Here is a 20,502-nt window from a genome sequence, read left to right as displayed (position 1 = left end):
CAATTTCATACCCCATTTTGATGGGGCATGGATGCTTTTATCTCTCCGCGAAATTTAGCACTCAGTTGTTTTCTAGCGATTTCACGAGTAATTCCATCTCCCCAGCTCAGCTCCTTTGTAGAGCTGAGAGTCTGTCTATATATATTTTTATGTTGTTAGACATATAATAGGTCTTCATCTTATTGGTGATTCATTGGCTCAGAGGAAACCAAACAACCCTGGGACGTATTTTGAGGTTGTGCTCCTTCCAGAATGATGTGCCCATGTCTACCGTCTCTTGGGTCATAAGCTTTTCGTCACTGTTTTAGTGTTACACGATAGTCCAGGAACCTTGATGTCTGATGGACTATGAAGGAGGGACAGTCACTGCCAAACATATGGTTCATCGTACGGTCACCCGTCCCTTAATGATGGGGATACATTCTGAGAAGTGTGTCATTAGGTAAAACCTAGATGGTGTAGCCCTCTACTCATTGAGGCTGTATGGTCTAGCCCATTGTTTCTAGGCTACAAACCTGTACAGCCCATTGCTGTACTGAATGCTGTAGGCAATTATAACACGATAGTATTTGTGTCTCTAAACATATCTAAACATAGAAAAGGTACTATAAAAATAGACATAAAATATTAAAAAAATCATACACTTCTATAGGGCATAGGCCCTCCTCGGCCTCCCAGAGTGCTAGAATTATAGGCCTGAGCCACCGCGCCAAGCCGAACAAGAGAATTCTTTATGGATCTTATTAAAATAACTCACAGTCTTTTCTTAGCCTTACCACATATTATAGTTACCTTTTCACAACTAACTACTCTTTGTCCAATTCAGTATATGGGTGTTCAACTCTAACTTCATCTTTGGGACTTCATTTCCTTATGAAATCTCCTGTGCTACATAAAACTCGCATTAAATAAATTTGTATGCTTTTCTCCTGTTGATATGTCTCATGCCAATTTAATTCTCAGGCCCATTTGAAAAAATCCTAAGAGGCGAGAGGTAAAATTCTGCCTCCCCTGCTATACCATTCAGATGGATGTGTGCTTATGAGAAGAGAAAAACCACCAGAATATTCCAAAGGATGAATGTAGTGATGCTATAAAACTGTCATTTTAATTACAGGACAGATGCATACAATTTTGTTTTTAATCCTCTAATTACTCTGAGGTTTAATTTCCCAGTCCAGATAATGGCTATGTTGAATTGTAAGCAATTGCCTTTCTTAAGTCACAATAAAATGTTTCCTACTTTTTCTCTCTTTTGAAATGGCCTGCAATTGATTAACAGCATTTGAAATGGAAAGAAGAAATGGGGCGTGATCACAGCATGTACCAGTCATAAATAACTGATGAAGGCAGACTATATATAGATGTATTATATAGATGTTTAATACACATGCAAATCCCTTCCTATCTATAGTATGCATTCAATATCCATAAATGCAAGCAGTACATTTTCTTTAGGAAAGATAAAATACAACTAAGTATTTAGAGTAATGAAAACAGCATTGGACTAAGTTAAGGGTCAGGAATCTTGGGTTCTAGGACTAGTTCTGCCACTAACCAATCTCAGATGAACTTTTAAACAGGACTCTCTGAGCCCTTATCTCTTTCTCTGTAAAATGAAGGGTGAATAAGTCTCAGATCTTCAAAGGCCTTCCTGTTTCTGGAAGTTTCTGATTATTCGTTTCTCATTAAAATGCTAGAAGTACATATATCCTAAATGCCAAACATCAGCTTACTGGTGTGCTAATAAGCAATTTCTACTGACATTTCCGTTGACATGTGGAGTTTTGGAAAGTTGAGCAGGTTAAGTTGCTTTTTGGAAACTAACTGAAAACTTACCTGTCAACTGCTTCTCCTTCACACATAACCTCATAAAATACGTTGTCCAGGCTCATGGGTTGGGCTCACCAGAAATGCGTGGAAACCATAGATTTAACCGGTATTTCATGTTTACAGTCTGTCCTATATATCTTTGTGAATAATCATTTTTAGATTGCAATTATAATATACCCATTAGAGAATTTGGAAAAGACAGAAAAGATCAAAGAAGAAAATACCTACAATCCTATCATTGAGAGACAGCATCTTAAAAAATTGATATGTACACTACCATTATTTTCTGGGTATCGATAGGATTTAAAAATAAAGGATATACATAATCATAATAATTATAATATATGTGTATTTATAAATTTAAAATAATGTATACATATATATTACTATATTATATATAATGTATACAGATACATTACTCTGAATTAAAATATACAATTAAATATTCATGTATTATTAAGTAGCCTTCTACAGCATAATTTTTAGTAACTGTCTAGGAGTCAATCATATGAACATATTCGGTTTACTTTACCATTTTCTTGTTTTGAACATTACAGTTGTTTCTAATTATTAATATTTATGTAAAACAAAACTGTTTTGAAGCATACCCTTTCTGTGTCTATAAATTTAACAGATTCATGATTATTCCCTATTGGATAGATTTCTAGAAAACACGATGTCGAGCAAATGATGTGCACATACAGTATTTCTGTTAGCTGAATGGCTAACACCCTTCTTTAGTATCAGGAGCAGATGCATATATTGGCTGTTACATGTTTTCACGACTAGCAAATCATTTTTGTTAGAAATTTCTTAATTGTAATTGCACAGACTCACATTATTGAAGTTCTGAAAAATATCTGTATTTTCTAGAGAGCAATCTCCAGAGGTGAATAGTATGCATGGTTTTGCAATCACACATACCCTGAGAGCTCCACCAAACATCATAATTAGTCTTTAGACACAAAATAGGGGCCCATTTCGGTTATATCAACTAAGCGTCAGTTCAGTCAAATAGCCCATTTGTTTGTATTATAACTCCAGTATCATAAGATTTTATTTTTTAACCAGGTTCACTGGTGGTGAAACTGAATAAAAACCCTTAAAAGGCTGTAAAGTTTACATATGCCAAAGAAAAATAATCAATCATCTGTTTTTCTAAAAAGGCTAAATGATTCAGTTCCCATGCTGTTGGCTCCTCTTGCAACCTTGGCATAAGGATGTAAACATTTATTATTTGAGATAAGCTGTCAAAAGTAATTTTGGGTGCTTGACTAGGTAAGGAGATGTAGTTTTCCTAAAAGAACGCTGGCCAAGGAAAAGAGAACACAGTCCTATTTACTTTTCCGAGTAGGTGAGTAAATCTCAGTGAATAGCTTTTGCTCTGTGTTTAGATGGTTCAGCCATACGATACAACTTTGGATGAAATAAATGATGTCTAGGGTCTCTTCTAGCTTTGAAAGTTTAGGTTTTTTAATGGTCGCTTGGGAGATGACTTTTTGTTTGTGAGTGACATGTGGTTTGTGTGTCTCTGTGTGCGTGCACATGTGTGTAATCCACTTTTTTATTGTTTGTCTCCTTTCAGTAAATGGTGGCTGGTCCACGTGGACAGAGTGGTCCGTGTGCAACAGCCGCTGTGGACGAGGGTATCAGAAACGTACAAGGACCTGCACCAACCCAGCGCCCCTCAACGGCGGTGCTTTCTGCGAAGGGCAGAGTGTGCAGAAAATAGCCTGTACTACCTTATGCCCAGGTATGAAAACCAGTCCTCTCAATCCGAAAGTCTTCTATCATTCCAGAAATATGTCTTGGAGAATAGATACACAGGCCTTATTCTTGATTTGAACGTGTGATAAATATCATTCAAATCTATCTGGCATTCAGTGTTTACATCGCTGGGAAATCAAGTATTTTCCTCCACAAGAGTCCTTGACTTTGTTGCCCAAACATGCAAAATATTAACACAAGGTCGGTGCAGAAGTAATTGTGGTTTGGGACTGTGAATTTTAAATCATTATAACTAGGCTCAAACACGTCTTTATTCATCAAAATAGGAACCATTATAATCAACACATTTTTAGCGATGAGAAATGAGAGTGTTTATTATTGTGGCATAAAAATGTGTGCTTTGGGATTCAACAAACTCTTCGAAAGCATTTTCTGCATCCTGCTGATTGTGGAAGCGTTTTCCCTGCAAAAAGACGTCGAGATGCTTGAAGTGGTAGTTGGTTGGCGAGAGGTCAGGTGACTGTGGGGGATGAGGCCAAACTTCGTAGCCCAATTCATTCAGCTTTTGAAGCCTTGGTTGTGCGACATGGAGTCGGGCATCGTGGTGGAGAAGAATTGAGACCCTTCTGTTGACTGATGGCGGCTGCAAGCGTTGTAGTTTTCGGTGCATCTCATCAATTTGCTGAGCATGCTTCTCAGATGGAATGGTTTTGCCAGGATTCAGAAAGCAGTAGTGGATCAGACCACCAGACAGTGACCATGACCTTTTGTTGGTGCAAATTTGGCTTTGGGAAGTGCTTTGGAGCTTCCTCTTGGCCCAACCACTGAGCTGGTCATCGCCGGTTGTCATATAAAATCCACTGTTCGTCACACATCACAATCCGATGGAGAAAGGGTTCGTTGTTGTTCTTGTGTACAATAAGAGAAGGTGACACTTCAATACTACCATTTTTTTGATTTTCGGTCGGCTCATGAGGCATCCACTTACCGAGCTTTCTCACCTTTCCAATTTGCTTCAAATGCTGAAGGACTGTAGAATGGTCGACGCTGAGTTCTTCTGCAACTTCTCGTGTAGCTGTAAGGGGATCAGCTTCCATGATTGTTCTCAACTGGTCGTTGTCAACTTCCAATGGGCAGCCACTGTGCTCCTCGAGATGTGAAACTTCTTGAACCACCACTACACTGTATATTTGTTAGAAATTCCTGGGCCAAATGCGTTGTTGATGTTGTGAGTTGTCTCTGCTGCTTTACGACTCATTTTGAACTCGAATAAGAAAATTGCTCACATTTGCTTTTTGTCTAACATCATTTCCATAGTCTAACATACATATCAAATAAACAGCAAGTAGTAGGTCATTAGCAAAAAAACATAAAGCAAGAAATGTGCATTAAAATGATGTATAACATAACCACATTTACTTAAGAATGTATTCCAATATCAAATGGCAAATTTCAACAATGCTAAAACCACAATTACTTTTGCACCAACCTAATAGTTTAAAACAGGATATTAAATACTGATGAACACAATTCTTCCATATCATTCAACAAAACTGCTGAAGCCAAGCTTTTGGGTTCTATAATTCAAGGCATTTGAACAGCATGGAAAACCACACATTTTAGGAATAACAACCTTTGATCTTCAGAAAACCGTGAAAATTAATTGGAATTGAAATTTGGAAAATGTTTTCGACTGAGATATTTGATATTTGGTGTCAGTATCTGGGCAAGGGCAAATGAAACATTTGGAATGAATGAAAAGGGAGCCATAGCTTTGCTTGTGACCCATAGGATAATGGGTTTTGAAAATACAATGCAGTTAGCTCTTTATTATCTGTGTTGGTCGTCTGTTCTGTGAGTTATTTGCAATGGCACCTACAGCAAGTTTGCACGTCTCTGCCTCTTAGCAGCTTTCTCTTCTATCCCATATTGCCATAGCTCTCATCCCTAGGTAAATTGATGACATTATTTGCCAAAAACAAAACCCATTAAAATGCCTAGCCAGACAATATATTCCAAAGTTAAGCTAAAATTATTTTGAGATGATCCATAAATGTAGGGGGCTCACTGGGGTAGTTATTGTGCTGTTGGTTCCATTGTTTAGATACACGGCCTGCTTACTTCTCCTTATTTTGCCTAATTTTGTTGCATTTATTCTTTAATAGAACCTTTCTCAGAGATGGGCCGGCTAAATGAACTGGACAGAAAAAAATAACCTACGTTTTACATTCCCAAGTGTTGATTTCCAAGTATCACAACAATCTTCCACACTGAGCACTTTGGGAGCTTTTATTTATGGAACAAATTTTGACACTTAGCTAGGGTCAGAATATCAGATTTTATTTTGTGCTCTCCTATATTTTACCTAGGTGCTGAGTCTCACAATTTGAATTTGAGCTGATCAGTTTGAGTTGACCTAGAAGAGTGTGTGCGTGTGTGTGTATTTCAGTACAGTGGGGTGGCCTAAGTCAAAGCAAATGCCTTTGCTCGAAGTGGTTAGGAGTTGTTTGTATAGCCAACTCTGTGATTAAAATATTAATGTTTTCATCATTTTATCATGCGGGCATGTTTATACCCATATGCAGATTATACAGAATATATTTACACAATGATTTAAATATGAAATCTCATAGATTTCCCAAAGTATGTAGACTATTGAAATTGATACCATTTATATCAATATGTAGATATAAAAGGTTAAGATGATCAATAAATGGTGTTTGGCATTGTTTTCCATCAAATCCTAGATACTCATAATTATTTATAAGTTTCAGGGAAAATCAAACATTTTTAAACTCTTATTTCAACATTTTAATTCTATTTTTCTGAGAAACTTAAAAGGATACATTTTAAAGTACGACTGAAATTTACTATATATTTTTTCAAACTGTGATTTAAGTTGTATATTTTAAAATAGAGGTATCTGAGCCTCATTATCATTGAAATCACTGACAAGCCAGCCACCAAATTTAGGAAGAAAGCAAGTCAATTCTAAATGACTGAATCACACCAAAAATTAGGGACTTACCTAAATATTATTTTTAAAATAAAAAAAATAGAAATGGATATGTTATCAAACAATGGAATCATCAGATAATAAATGAAAACTAATATAGTCTTTTGAAGACAGCATTGCAGAAGGAAGGTTTCAGCGGAATCAAGCAGTTGGGATGACAACAGCAGTCCCCAACCTTTTTGGCACCAGGGACTGGTTTAATGGAAGACAATTTTTCCATGGGGAGGGGGAGGGAGACAGCAAGCAATGGAAAGCGGCTGTAAATACAGATGAAGGTTCACTCTCTGGCCCACCAGTCACCTCCTGCTGCTCCACCTGGTTTCTAATGGGCCACAGACCAGTACTAGTTTGCAGCCTGGGGGTTGGGGACCGCGGGTGTATAAGACATAAATGATAGAGAGATCAGTTGGATGGATGGATGGATGGATGGATGGATGGATGGATAGATCTCTTCCCTACTGTGCCAACCTTTTCTCCCAACTCCCACACAAGTTTATTTTTACTGTCTACGTGATACCATGAATGCAGGAAGCTTCAATCCAAAGAAAGTCCCCCTACTTTTCAGTGCAAAATCCAGAAGCTTCCCCGTGAATAGAAAAAGGGGGCACTACAATGACCTACTTTTACATAGCTCTTGGTGATGACTCTGGTTTCTGTGTAGCCCATGAAGCTTCCCTTAGCTTGGTGAGTGAGGATACAGTCACACCCCTGTAAGAAAAATTCACAGAACCCAAATGATTCAGAGCACGTTCCACTTCCCAGCGGTTAAATGAATGTATGTTTCTTGGTGCGCGTTTTCTTCCATTTTTTTGCTTTGTTATGTTATACTTGAGTTCTGCTTCCTTCACCCCTCAAGCAGCTGCTTCCCCCTCTGACCTTGTTGCTGCGTTTTTTTCCTGGCAGTGGATGGCAGGTGGACCTCGTGGAGCAAGTGGTCTACTTGCGGGACAGAGTGCACCCACTGGCGCAGGAGAGAATGCACGGCACCGGCCCCCAAAAACGGAGGCAAGGACTGTGATGGCCTCGTCTTGCAATCCAAGAACTGCACCGATGGGCTTTGCATGCAAAGTAAGTCAGTTCGAGCAAACTGCAGACACTGAGGTTGAACCATTTGAATTTCTTTGAAGAAAATATTAGCAATGATGAATTCTTTGAACAACCAAACATGCAATAATAGAGAAATATCCTAATAACTCTCTCTCAAAAAATGGGAAAAGCTAATCTTCCAGGAACCAGAATGAAAATAACTGTCCAGTTAACAAATGACACACAGTATTGCTTTCCCATGAGCAAGGGGGTGATTTGGTCATTTCCATGGAGGGGCTGCCATTCTTTGCAGAGCAGGGAACCATTACTCAGTTTTATCAGTCATGTTTTGACTCTTTAAGAAGTTGACGATGCCCTTTTGTGCATCCTCAACTTCTTAAAGAGTCAAAACATGACTTTCAAAAAATGAGTTATTTATTCATAATTCATGACTGATACCAAACCAATGTCCACGGAATGTGAAATGTATATAAAGATCATAAACATTTCTGCAGGTAGATATGTCAATTTGCAAGAAACATTTAGTAAGAACATCTTCAGAACCCCTTGAAAATTCTGGATTTGTATTAGAAATTATAACGTGGGTATGATTTAGTTTATTTACAGGAAATAACATTAATAAAACATAAATTTGTAAAATGAGTGCAGAAGATTGGCTCAGGAAAGTAATGAATACCGTAAGCTAAATATTCTCTATTTTTCGTGTCTTGTTCCTTAGATTTTTATAATGAGATAGTAGTTTGATTTCCATACTTGCAAACTCTTACCCCTTTATTAATGGAGCCGTGAGGTGTACACAATTTACCATCTCTTTTCATGATCATGAATTAAGGTACTAAGGAATCGTTCTGAAATCACACTATTTAGATGCACACATCAAACAAGGTACTGTCTTTGCATCTGAACTCTTGTTGGCCAAATGTTGACATTTCTCGTAACACATTACAAAGCGCTTGAAGAATACAAGCATTCCAAGGCATTTGTGCCTTTGGGAAGAGGTATTTGTATTTGCCTTTTAAGAATAAAATATTTTGTTTTCACCACACTTAGGAAATTCTGTTTACCTTTCAGAATCTATACACACAGGGACCTTTAGAAAGAAATCCTAATTAAAATACAAATAAATAATTATGTTGCTCCCACAGAATAAAAATTCAACAGGCCTCTTATTTTTATGTTCAGGGCATATTGCGTCCTTCTAGAACAGGCTGTTGCTGAGTATATAAAGCTCAGCTCTGATTATGATTTGGGGCCTGCTACAGTGAGTCTCGCTAAGTTTGTGCCATAAATGCAGGAAAGTAAAGCTGTTTCACTAACCACTTATCCAGAGATACAGGGTTTGTTCCCCTAGACATCAGTTTGAGGATTAAAGTAGCAGAATAGCACATAAAAATTATTCTTCTTAACATTTTCCTTTATGTCAAAGAAACTGATTGATGTGATTGAAAAGTAGCAATAGTTGAAGTACTTTCTTTCTGTTTTTCACTTTCTCCCTCTCTCAATATACTATTTCAACGTTGGGTGATTTAATACCTACTACTTCTATTGTGTATATTTAAAAATCCTCAAAGCAGCCTACTTAAAGAGGAACACAGTGCCATATGATAGAACACTAGACCTTTTATTATACAAAATGACACATTCTATCTGAATTGTCAAATGCAAACAGGAAATAGACTAAGACTTTTATGACATAGCAACGCCTTAGCATCTAGATAATTTTTACGGTATTAATAGAATTTCTTCCTTATGATTGGGTATTTGCCAATAATGATGTCCTGAAGTATGTGTATAAATTAGGGATGAGGAATAAGGCTACAAGAGGGTTTTTTTAAAAAATGTATTTGTTTGTATTTGTTTATGTCGTATCAAGTCTCGTTAGACTGAAATATTTTGGTGTTTAGGTTAAAATCATTCATTTAAGAAGTTATTTCTTTCTGCAGCTCTGATTTGCTATAGTAATGATCCCTACTAATAAACTCTTTCATCTGCCCTCTTGTATCTACTCTATTCTAACAGAGAATTGTAGGCTATGCTACTATTGATTTTCTCAGTGATAAAAACCACAGATATATTCTGCATTGTATAATTATAGTATTTTAGGGTGAGAACTGTAGTTTCTTTTATCAGCAAGTTTGGTGTTTCTGGCATAGTATTAATATTACTGCCAAAGTCTAGCAAAGAAATAATGAAGCTTTGGCCCTTATGTTGGAAAACAAGGCTCTCTAATAGTGCAACTTCGAAGCTTGCAGGAGGGACAACATAGTAAGAAAAAGAATGAGGGTAAAAAACAAAACAGCCAGAAAATTACAATTAACAATTAGGAAGTATCATTCAATATTTATTTTCTTTGAGATAATTAGCATCTTGAATTTATTACTAAATAGTCCTTCAGCAGTATTATAATACTATTTCAAAATAAAGCTAGCCTTCTTACCCTTGAACCTGGTAGGAGCTATAACCTCTGAACCTACTCAAATTTATATACAAATAATTATGATATGAATGCTAAGTAGGAGAAATTCAGAGTTCATAATAGATGTCTGTAGGATTCAGAGTTTACCTACATAATGTAATGTAGTATTTTTTAAAAAGCTAAGTTGGTACTTAAGAAGAATGTTAATCTGTTCAAAACAACCCAATTCAGACACATTTCTTCCTTAACCACCTACCTTAATGCAAACACCTTTTATTGAAAATATATAGAAATATTGGATAAAATATTACAGACTTAAAAGACACACACACACACACACACACACACACATGCATGTGTACACATGGAGAGCAAGAAGTTCAAAAGAAAGAAGGTAGAGAACTCCTCAAGGGCCAGAAATGAAGTTGCCACACAACTAGAAAGGGACACTATGTTAATGGCCACCAGGTTATAAGGAGAGCCAGTGGACATACATGTAGATTCTAGGACAAATTGGACTCATTATGTGATGTTGTGAAACTTCATTTATGAAACAAGATCACATTCTTTAAATAATTTCAGAAGTTCCATTGAATTTTTAGACCATTCATGCACATGAGTTCATATTTTAAGTACTGTCTAACACATAACACATGTATATAAAACAAATATATACACACACATATATATATATTAATATGTAAACACCGTTTATAGTGTCATTGCCCTGGAAAATGTAGTTTCCACACTGGAGAACAATGCCTTGGTATTTCAAACTAAGAACTTCTAGTAATTGATGTTATTTCACTAAAATGCTTTATTAAAGGGTAATTAGAAGCCATCTGAACCACTTAATGTCTCAGAAGGAAGTTGAACATTTTTGGTTTATAAGAACATTGTTTTAAAAAAAAAAAAATCAACATGTTATAAACGGGAGTCCTTTGGTATACTGAATGGTATAGATTGCAACAAGAAAGGGTAATGACTTAGAGTATCTGTCATTATTGGAAATTACTAAAAACATGTTTGATCTGTCTGATATGAAGAAGAAATTTAACATTAATATAATAACAAATTGCATTGTTTTTATTTAATACTACAGAATAATACATCTTATTCAGAAGGCAATATTTGAAGGTCCATTGTTCTGTCTGATCCAGAAATGGAGGTTTATATATATTTATGAATATACCAGATTAGATTATTAGATTATTATATTACTGCAACTATTCCTATGGACTTTAGTTTTTAGTCCAATTGTAAGTTTCGATTTTCACATAGGCTCAAATCTGAATTTAGAATTGCTCCTTGCTGAAGAAGGTTTATGCCACCGTAGACAAATTAAAAATCGCAATTTACAAACAAGAACTCTCTGGAATTGTGTCTGCCTCAGTGAACTTCCTGACTTTGGGAAATTAAAATGTTACGCATCCCGCAAATGTAGCACTTTCTGCTCATTAAAAAATTTACATGTCGCACAGCCCTTCCACTAATTTCTCAAGTGCAGAGGAAGTAGCAGACCTCTCCAAGTGTAAATTGTGGTGTGGACACGCTGCATACCAGGGCCCAGGAATCCCAGGTGCATTGGATGTGGGGAAGTAATTTATCTTACAATTAGTCATTCCTGGACTTTAGGATGATGTGTTTGTTATTTGCGTGGTAGGCATGTGAAAAGGTGCCAGTCAGTTCCCACTGAAATTCTTATCGACACAGCAGTTTGATAGGGTAGCATAATTGTGAGTGTTAGACAGTGGATGCTTTTATCTATAGTTTGGAAGAAGCTGATGTCATAGCTCTGTTTGTATAGCTCTTTCTACGCAGCTGGCAAATGAATATTCTATACATGGATTGCCTGCCCAGCACAGGGCTCCATTGTCTCTGGTATAATAAGTGTGGTTTGCTTTTGCTTTTATCCTTTCGAGTAAAACATTTTGCTCCTTTGATGTACTCATAGTTAGAAACTGTAGCCCATAGAAACCTCATGAACACCTACGGAGCCCCAAAAAGATTAGTGTGAGAAGACGAATGCACGATGGAAAGGAAACCAAGGGGATCCAGCAGGCAGGGTGGTATATTCTAGAAATCAGCCACGTTCCATCACCACTCTTCACCATTTTACTTTTACTGTCAGCTGTCTTTACTACCATGGAAGGATTCTGATCTCATTCCCTTTGGATTTCATAATTTATTATTCTTTTCTAAGGAGCATTGTTAGAGATGGAGTCCCTGCCACTTGGGCAGCTGATCTGTGCGTTTGATTTTACTGAACTGTTAGTTAAATTTGAGACATTTATGCTTCACCTGCTGTGAGTCACGAGATAAGACTTGAAGATCCTGGGATGTTAATTATCCGCTATTCCTTTTCTAAGGGTGTGGTTGGTTGCTGTTGGGAGCAGGAACAGTGAGGCCTAGCCACTGTCCTCTGAAGGCAGGGGCAGTAAATTACCGTGGCGATTTAGGTAACTGACATCGGTGGTAAGCAAATGTTAGTTTCAATTGCTGCTGTCATGTCCTAGAATTTATGTATTCATTTCTTTGGAGTTCCTTAAGCCTCATCAATAAATAAACCCTCAGAAGAGTGGTAAATCATAATAAATGACCCAGGGTGTCTTTGACAGACCTGACCTTTGACATCATTAGTGCAGCCCTGATAGGTTTGCTAGATAAGAACTGACCTGAGAGGAGAAAAGAAAATCTGGACATGTTTATTTGGAATGGCCCTTGAGGTTTTAATAAGAACATTTGCATTGGAAGAAATGTAATTGGGGTGAGAAAAATGCCATGTTTTGGCTCAGTGTAAAGTCACCTGCTGCCAGGTCAAGGAGAGGGAAGAATCCATGTGGAGCGTAGAGTCTTCTAGTGATAGGATCATAAATTGAAGAAAGACCTCATGAAGTAGTCTAATGTATATAAAGCAAAGTAATATGATTAAAAATAATCAGAAACTTTGTGATTCAAAAATATGTACTTTTATAGAATATACTTAATGCCTTTATAAACAATTGAGTTATGTCAAAATAAGTCGTATCACACTGACCCATGTATAAGACATGAGTCAATCTCCTGTTGTACTTAGTCCTCACAGTATCATAAAATCTATTTTATATGTATTGAGGTCATGGAAGCAGCTCCATATTGAAATATAATGAGTAAACCTTGAAAGGAAGCAGGTACACCTTATAAAACTGCACCCACCTCCCTTATGGCCAGGCATTTGATAGCTATTATTAAAGACAGAGAGTTCTAATTCCCAGACATCTACGTAGAGACTTTCCTTTTAGGTGTTCCTTAAATCTGGATCAGTGGTTTTCCAACTTGGGAGGGCATCAAAATTACCATATTGTATGTATTGTAATTTAAAGGACTTTCCAATTTAGCTTTAACTTTATTCAATGTCCACGTAATGCACTGATTTTAGGCTCGGGCATAAGTTGCTTCTGACTCCAGTCTACTGTGTTAGATACAGTAGACATAGCCAAACTGGAACCAAATTGAATTGAGTTCACTTGGATGAACACCCAAAAGGTAGAAAAAAAATAACCTTCCAAACAGAGCTTTTGACAATCCTTTATAAATAATTCTCTTTTGCAGAGGAAGAAACTGAGGCATAGAATTAAAATAGACCACCTAACACCCACAAACAAGTGTTAGAGCCAACATATGAAATCAAATCTGTTTCATTCGTAAGCCTGTTTCCATGAAGGCTCTTGGGTGCTAGAAGCCAAGTGGTTGTCAGCTTTTATTGCTTTAAAATGGGATTTTGTTCTGATATATGGAGTCCCTCCAATTACTGATGTTTATTTGTTTTTTTCCTGATGTTATTTTTGAGGGAAACAATGTTTCTCCTTTAAAAATTTACTTATCGTAGGGTTTTATGCCAAACACGATGTGATTATCGTGCATTAAGAACTACATAATTCGAGCAGGGCTCTCCAGTTACATTAGAGTAGAAATACCAAGGCCTAGTGCACCTCTTCCCTCGTCCCACGCTGGAAACAAAAGACACTGTTAGGAATTTGGTTCATTAAGAGAGAAAACGTCTCTAGGTTATTTTAGCTTTATACATGTCATGAATATTAATTGTAATGTTACCAATGGAGAGGTATTTTACAGTCTGAATCAGTACTGTTACCTCATTCAATCACTGAATTACAAATTAAGCCAGGTACCTGTCAAGCCCTTTTCTATTATTTCCTTGTCCCTCTTCATTTAAATCTACTAATCATTGCTCACAAGTACTTACATGGAGCCCGGGGCAATAGCCCCAGGGCTGGGATCTAATCCTAGCTGCGCTGTTTCACCGATTTTGTAACGTTAGACAAGTCCCTTTACCACTCTGTACTCAAAGGGGTTAAAATAAGAACTTCCAATCAATGATCTGTTTTAACTCCAGCATCCTGGGGGTTTGCAGGTGAGTGAGAGCATAGACTTGGCTTTGAGAAAGTTAAATCTGCCCAGTGATGTTCAAAAATTAAGACATGTCTCACATCAGCATATTTGCTTGATAATTTTTTCAATGGAAGTATTATTTATGGCCTAAAAATCATTTGTATTATGTTTGTGAAAACATTAGATCATAAACCATGGTCATTTTTGGCTTGCATCTACTGCCCATATCGTATAAAGAGAAAAAAATGTTTAAAGACTAGAAAAATAAAAGTAATGGCTGTTTATTGGGAAAATGAAGATTTACATTTAATTTCTGGCATTGTTTCTGAGACTTCCACATATAAACACACCAAATAGGCTACTTTCAAGAAATTTATTGATCAATTACTGGGTATTGGCCATATACTTAAAGATTACCTGATGGTACTTCCTGCAATATAAAAACCAAGGAATACTGTCTTTCCTTTTTCTTTTTTCTTTTCTTTTCTTTTTTTTTTTGAGACAGAGTCTCGAGTGCCGTGGCCTCAGCCTCACTCACAGCAACCTCAAACTCCTGGGCTCAAGCGATCCTCCTGCCTCAGCCTCCCGAGTAGCTGGGACCACAGGGATGCGCCACCATGTCCAGCTAATTTTTTCTATATATATTTTTAGCTGTCCATATAATTTCTTTCTATTTTTAGTAGAGATGGGGTCTCGCTCTTGCTCAGGCTGGTCTCGATCTCCTGAGCTCAAACGATCCTCCCGCCTCGGCCTCCCAGAGTGTTAGGATTACAGGCGTGAGCCACCGTGCCCAGCCTGCTGTCTTTCCTTTTTAAGCTACTTGGACATGGACCCTGATCTTACATAATCGTTGGACAACCCTGAAAAATTTGGGCATCCTACCCCCAGACTAAAAGATGACCTTGTACAAATTAGAAAAAGTGACTCTTTGCTCAAGTCACTTTCCCACTACCAGCCATAAAACAGTGATAGTAACAATCCAAATCCACAGTAAACACAAATGTGGAAGGTGCCACCAAAGTCTTACAGTGCAAAACCTGCACGTCATCGATCTTACTGATGGGAAGGTTGAAACCACATTTTGTCTGGTTGAATTTCAACACTTGTGGGTACCTTTGACAATATCATTTCTCACCTCTGGGACTCAGTCTTCTCTTCTAAAAAAGGTTGGACAAGATAACTCTTGAAATTATGCTGTGAGCAATTATAGGATGGCTTTCTAGCGAGAGGAGCATTGCATTAACTTTTTAAGACACAGACTACTCTTGCTCTGGTTTTCAGACTGGTTTCCACCTTCCCTGAAAGTTTCTATCCACAGTCAAACCTCCTCCAGTCCCTATTCCTCCAGGTCAGGCAAATCTCTTCTTTAAAAAAATAAATTTCCTTTAAAAATATAAATAATAATTAAAGAAAGAGGTTGTAGGGTGTTAGCAGTGCACAACTCTGTGGTTGGCCCCCTCTGGTCAGTTACTAAGTAAGGGCGCCATGCTGGGTAGAAGCCAGTCTTGCTTGCTTCCTCAAGCCCCCTTCCTCTTCTGCTCCTGTCAGTCCAAAAGAGATGATTTTGAGAGTTATCAATGGAGGTACATTTTGTTCCAGATAGTTCTTTCGTGGGCAAGACTATTCCTCCCATTGCAGAACATTCCATATCCTTGGCCCTCCCTCCCTAAATGCCAAAACAACCTCCTGGTCATTATGACAACCAAGAAAACACCACCCCTGCCCCATTTCCAAACACACTCTTGAGACACGGCACCACTTCTGATTGAGAAACACTTTTAGCATCAGTTTGCACTCTGGCCCTGGAAATTTGCTTCTGAAACACGCTTCTATATCTTTGCCAGAAGCCACAAAAGCCAGGCATGAACTTCTATAAACGAAGCGGGTGAAAGAGTGCATAGAACTTCAAAGAGTACATTGCTCGTGGTTTCTCTGAAAAACTGGCTTCCTTGTTTCTGTCATCACTGGGGAAACTGAAATTCAAATATGTTTCCTAAGGTTACTCATTAAATAATAGGCTGTGTCAACTCTACAGATAAAATCCCTAAGAACCCAGCTTCTTGGTGTACCTTAGTAATGTGCATTGTGTTAATATCAGTATCATTGTCGGTCACTTGCTGACTGCTTGCAATGTACCAGCACTTTGCAAACCTCATTTTTTCTTTCTGCAGCTATGGAAGTAATTATCTGTTATCCCCTTACACAGATTAGAAAACTGATGCTTAGAGAAGTGGTTTGACCAAGCTGTCACAGCTAAGAAGTGACAAAGCTTGGATGCAAACTGAAATTCACGAGACTGAAAAATCAGTGCTTTGCTGCTTTTTGGCCAACAACCCCGGTGCTTGCTCAGGCTAGCTTGCTTTCAAGTAGCAGGAAAGTGAACCGAAATCTTTAACTTCTGAACCAGGTTGTCGGTAGTGATGCTAAAAACAATTATTTTGCACTGTGTTCTGCCGGAGATGTTATTTTTCATTATGGCTAGGATGGCTCTCAGTAGGGTTACCTCATTAGCTGAAGAAAATGTTCCTTGTTGTTCCGAGAGAGAGAGAGATCAGATGGAGAAGCATGAAAACAAACTCTAGAAAGTGATTCTCTGTTACCCTCATTTAGCGGATGAACAATAATCCCCTTCTTCTCTGATTGCTTGTCTCCTCACTGATGTTTTACTTCTGCAGTTGCAGAAGTGTTATAAAAAGAGTGGAAAAAGTTTTGCAGGGCTGCCTTCCAAAACTGTTTATCTGTGTTTCCTTAACAGAGTAAATTGGGGTGTTGAACCATTGGTGGGTACACTTATTATGGGTCTGTTTTAAATTTTCCCGTGTAGGAAAATAACAGTCTGGCTAAATTGGTTCTCATTGGCTATGAGGGATAAAGAATAGTGAGTGATACTTTTATTTTTTTATATTTTAATTTTATTTAATTGTAGAACAACCTCGAATACAAATACTTCATCAAATATATTGATATACATACCGATGGACATCTGTCCCAAGCCTTGTGTTATAGGAACTGTCCATAAAGTCCTATCACTTTGATCCTTTTGTAATTCATAATCTCTAGAGCAATCAAAGTGAATCTTTTTCAAAATTGCATTTGATCACAGGGTTTGCATCTCACTTGGAATAAAATCGAAAACTCGTCATTGTGGACCACCAGGCCTATGTGACCTGGTGCTGCCTGTCCCTCTCTTTCTGCCCTCTGAACACTCTGTTTCTATGTCAGGACTGTCACATTTACTGTCCGTCTGTGTCGAATATTATTGCCTCCTGATCTTGATTTGCTTGATTCCTTCTTATCCTTCAAGCTATAGCTCAAATTTCATCTCAGTAAAAAATTATTCCCTAATTTCCTAAGTTGGCCATCCCCGTATCTCCAACCACATTATGTTCTTTTGTTTTATTTTTAAAAGAACTTTTTCAGTATTCGAAATGATCTTTTTTGTTTGTTTGCTTCCTTGCTTACTTTTTGTTACCCTAGAATGGAACCTCCATGAAAGCAGGAAAGTACCCCATGTCTAGAATAGAACTCAGAATATAATGGAGTTCAAGAGCATTTATTAAATGAATGAAGGAATGCCAATTCTGTGCATGGAATGAAGTGTAAGTCTCAGATAAATACCGTAAGGCACAAAAATATTTATTGAGCAGTTCAAGTCTACATACATATATGAAAGTTGAAGTTAAAATCAAAACTGGTAAAATTCTTTTCTATTATTCTTTGGGCTGCCTGTCAAGAACAGGAATTGTGTTGGAAAGTAGAAACATGAGCCAGAGAGACCCAGAACTGCTTTATAGGGAGACATTTCAGACCGCATTCATCTCTCTGGAGATCCACTCCTCCTTTTATAAGACTCAGCTCTTCTGCTTATTCGTGCAGCCCCATGCTGGTCCTTAGCAAAATTTTCAGGATGAACATCAGAACATTTCCAAATATCCTATTTTATACTCATTTCCTTACCCTCTCGCCTGCAAAAAATAAGTCTTTTGACATTCCTCTACTTAACATCATCACTTCCAAGAGGGACAGCATCTTTATCTGGTCTCCTTTTCCAGCTTGTTTTGTCTCAAGTCTTTGGGTTTTGAAAATAAAGCCTGCCTGGGTCCCAGATGTCCTTGTATCGAGTTCACAGAATACAAATGGAAAAAGGTTATTACCAGACTGAGGTGTTTAAAAATGAAAATCAAACGTACTATAATACATGGACTCAGACAACTGGAATAAAGGAATATAATATTTATAAAACTTGAGTAGGAGGTTGCAATCATTGCTCTAAAATAAAACATTAAAAATTAATTCAGAGCAAACCTGTCTGTGCCACAGCAAACCTCTTTTTCATTAAGGTAGCACCGTGTGTTTCTCCAGAATTAGTTCCCCCAAAATAGGTAAATAGCTTGTAAGAACTGAGTGTTCTGCAAACTACAGAAGCACTACCAGAGGCATGATTTAGAGTTGCTTTTAGCGTTAAAGCATGACAGACCTTTCATTTTGAACCAATTAATTGTGACCTTTGGATTTTCCCTATTTTTTTTCTTTTTTTCTTTCTTTTTTTTTTTTTTTTTGCCCTTGACTATTACTGGAAAGGTTTAATTCACATGCTTCTTATTCATCTTCATTTGATTAATCCAAATGGTGCTATATCATTTGATTAATTCATACGTTGTAGAATATCAAATCTTGGGAACTGTGGGTGCCAGTTACAAGTCATACTTAGAAACTTTGCACAGATTTTGCATTTCAAAAAGTTTGTGTTGCACATTTTTTTATATGATTTCTCCTTATCTTTCTCTGTTTCACATTATTATCATTATTAGTATTATGTTGTTGTTATTATTAGTTTCCAACTTCAGAATGCACTAGAAAGAAAGAGAAATAAAATAGCTGGTGTTATTGCTGCATTTTCCGTTGAGATGATTTTTATTTTGCCCGATTTTCACCGTTCCTCTGAAGCCCTTAAATAAATAACCTTATAACCTCTAGGCCCTATTGATTTCCAAATGATTTCGAATAAAAAGCATCCACTTCCCATTGCATTGCCAAACCGTTCAGTCCCTGGGCAATACCTATTGGATTCCTATTAAATGAAAGGGACAAGAAACAACAGAAAATCCAAAAAGTGGATTTGAGATGGAGTGGGGGCGGGGAGAGGTGGTCTCAGAGCAGCTCAGTAAATGGGCATTTAACCTTTGACCAATGACGACAGGTCTTCTTTAGCTCTATTAGGCCAAAAGCAAGCTGTTATGATTAAATAAAAAAGGAAAAAAACTGTTTAGAGCCTTACTGAATATGTCCTGGGAATTAAAGCATATGGCAGGGAGAAGGGAAAAAAGATTTTCCTTATGCTAATGACCCCTGATGTCTGAAATAAATTAGATCCATTAGAGTTTATGCTCAATAAAAGAAAGACTTTAAGCACTCCAAAGTTAGTGACTCGAGACCAGTTTTCGCTCTGAAATTCAATCTGCCTCCATATTAATTCTTAGTGGGGCTCCAGAGCAGACAGGAGATGCAAAAAAATAATAATTCTGTACTGAACCAGAATTTTAAAGGACCACAGGTTTCTTTTCCTTTCCTTTTAATTAAACCATTTTTCATGCTTCCCCTTTTCGTTTCCCTCATTGATTTGATTTTGTTCCCATTTTTGGTTCATTTTTGTTTGTTTGTTTGTTTCTTTTCAAGGTTTCATTTATCCTATTTCAACTGAACAGAGAACCCAGAATGAATATGGATTTTCTTGTAAGTTGGATGTTTGGATTTTTATGTTGCTGAATAATCATTGAACGTTATTGCTCCAAGTTTACCTTGCTTTGGCTCACAGATGTGCACACAGGAAATAGGAGCCTAATGTATTCTAACATGAAAAAACAAATTAGATTTTCACTGCTGAAGAGAAGAAAGGGTCATTTCAAGACTCTGCCGGCTTTAAAATCTATCAGTCTACCATTAAAAGCTTTGAGTCCCAGTAGCTGACAAAACATATCATGAAATATGCTGATATAAGTAAAGGGCAGGGTTCAAATACTAAAAACGAAAGGGTTGAAAAAAGGCGTTATCTGTTGAGCTAGAAATCATGGAT

The 20,502-nt window shown here is 37.3% G+C and overlaps 1 protein-coding gene across 2 annotated transcripts in view; it reads left to right on the top strand.

The window, feature by feature from the left end:
• UNC5C (unc-5 netrin receptor C) overlaps positions 1 to 20,502 on the top strand; it is a 344,945-nt gene that overhangs the window by 282,643 nt on the left and 41,800 nt on the right. The window contains exons 6-8 of one of the 2 annotated variants that reach the window (XM_045536736.1): positions 3,419 to 3,586; positions 7,481 to 7,645; positions 20,106 to 20,162. In XM_045536736.1, coding sequence (XP_045392692.1) covers positions 3,419 to 3,586; positions 7,481 to 7,645; positions 20,106 to 20,162 — 390 coding nt within the window. The remainder of the gene's footprint in view (positions 1 to 3,418; positions 3,587 to 7,480; positions 7,646 to 20,105; positions 20,163 to 20,502) is intronic. The other variant, XM_045536735.1, reaches the window with a different exon arrangement.

This window comes from Lemur catta, chromosome 24 (assembly GCF_020740605.2).
Source record: "Lemur catta isolate mLemCat1 chromosome 24, mLemCat1.pri, whole genome shotgun sequence".
NCBI lineage: Eukaryota > Metazoa > Chordata > Mammalia > Primates > Lemuridae > Lemur > Lemur catta.
The sequence above is the reverse complement of the archived record's forward strand: the minus strand, read 5'-3'. Positions and strand labels throughout refer to the sequence as shown.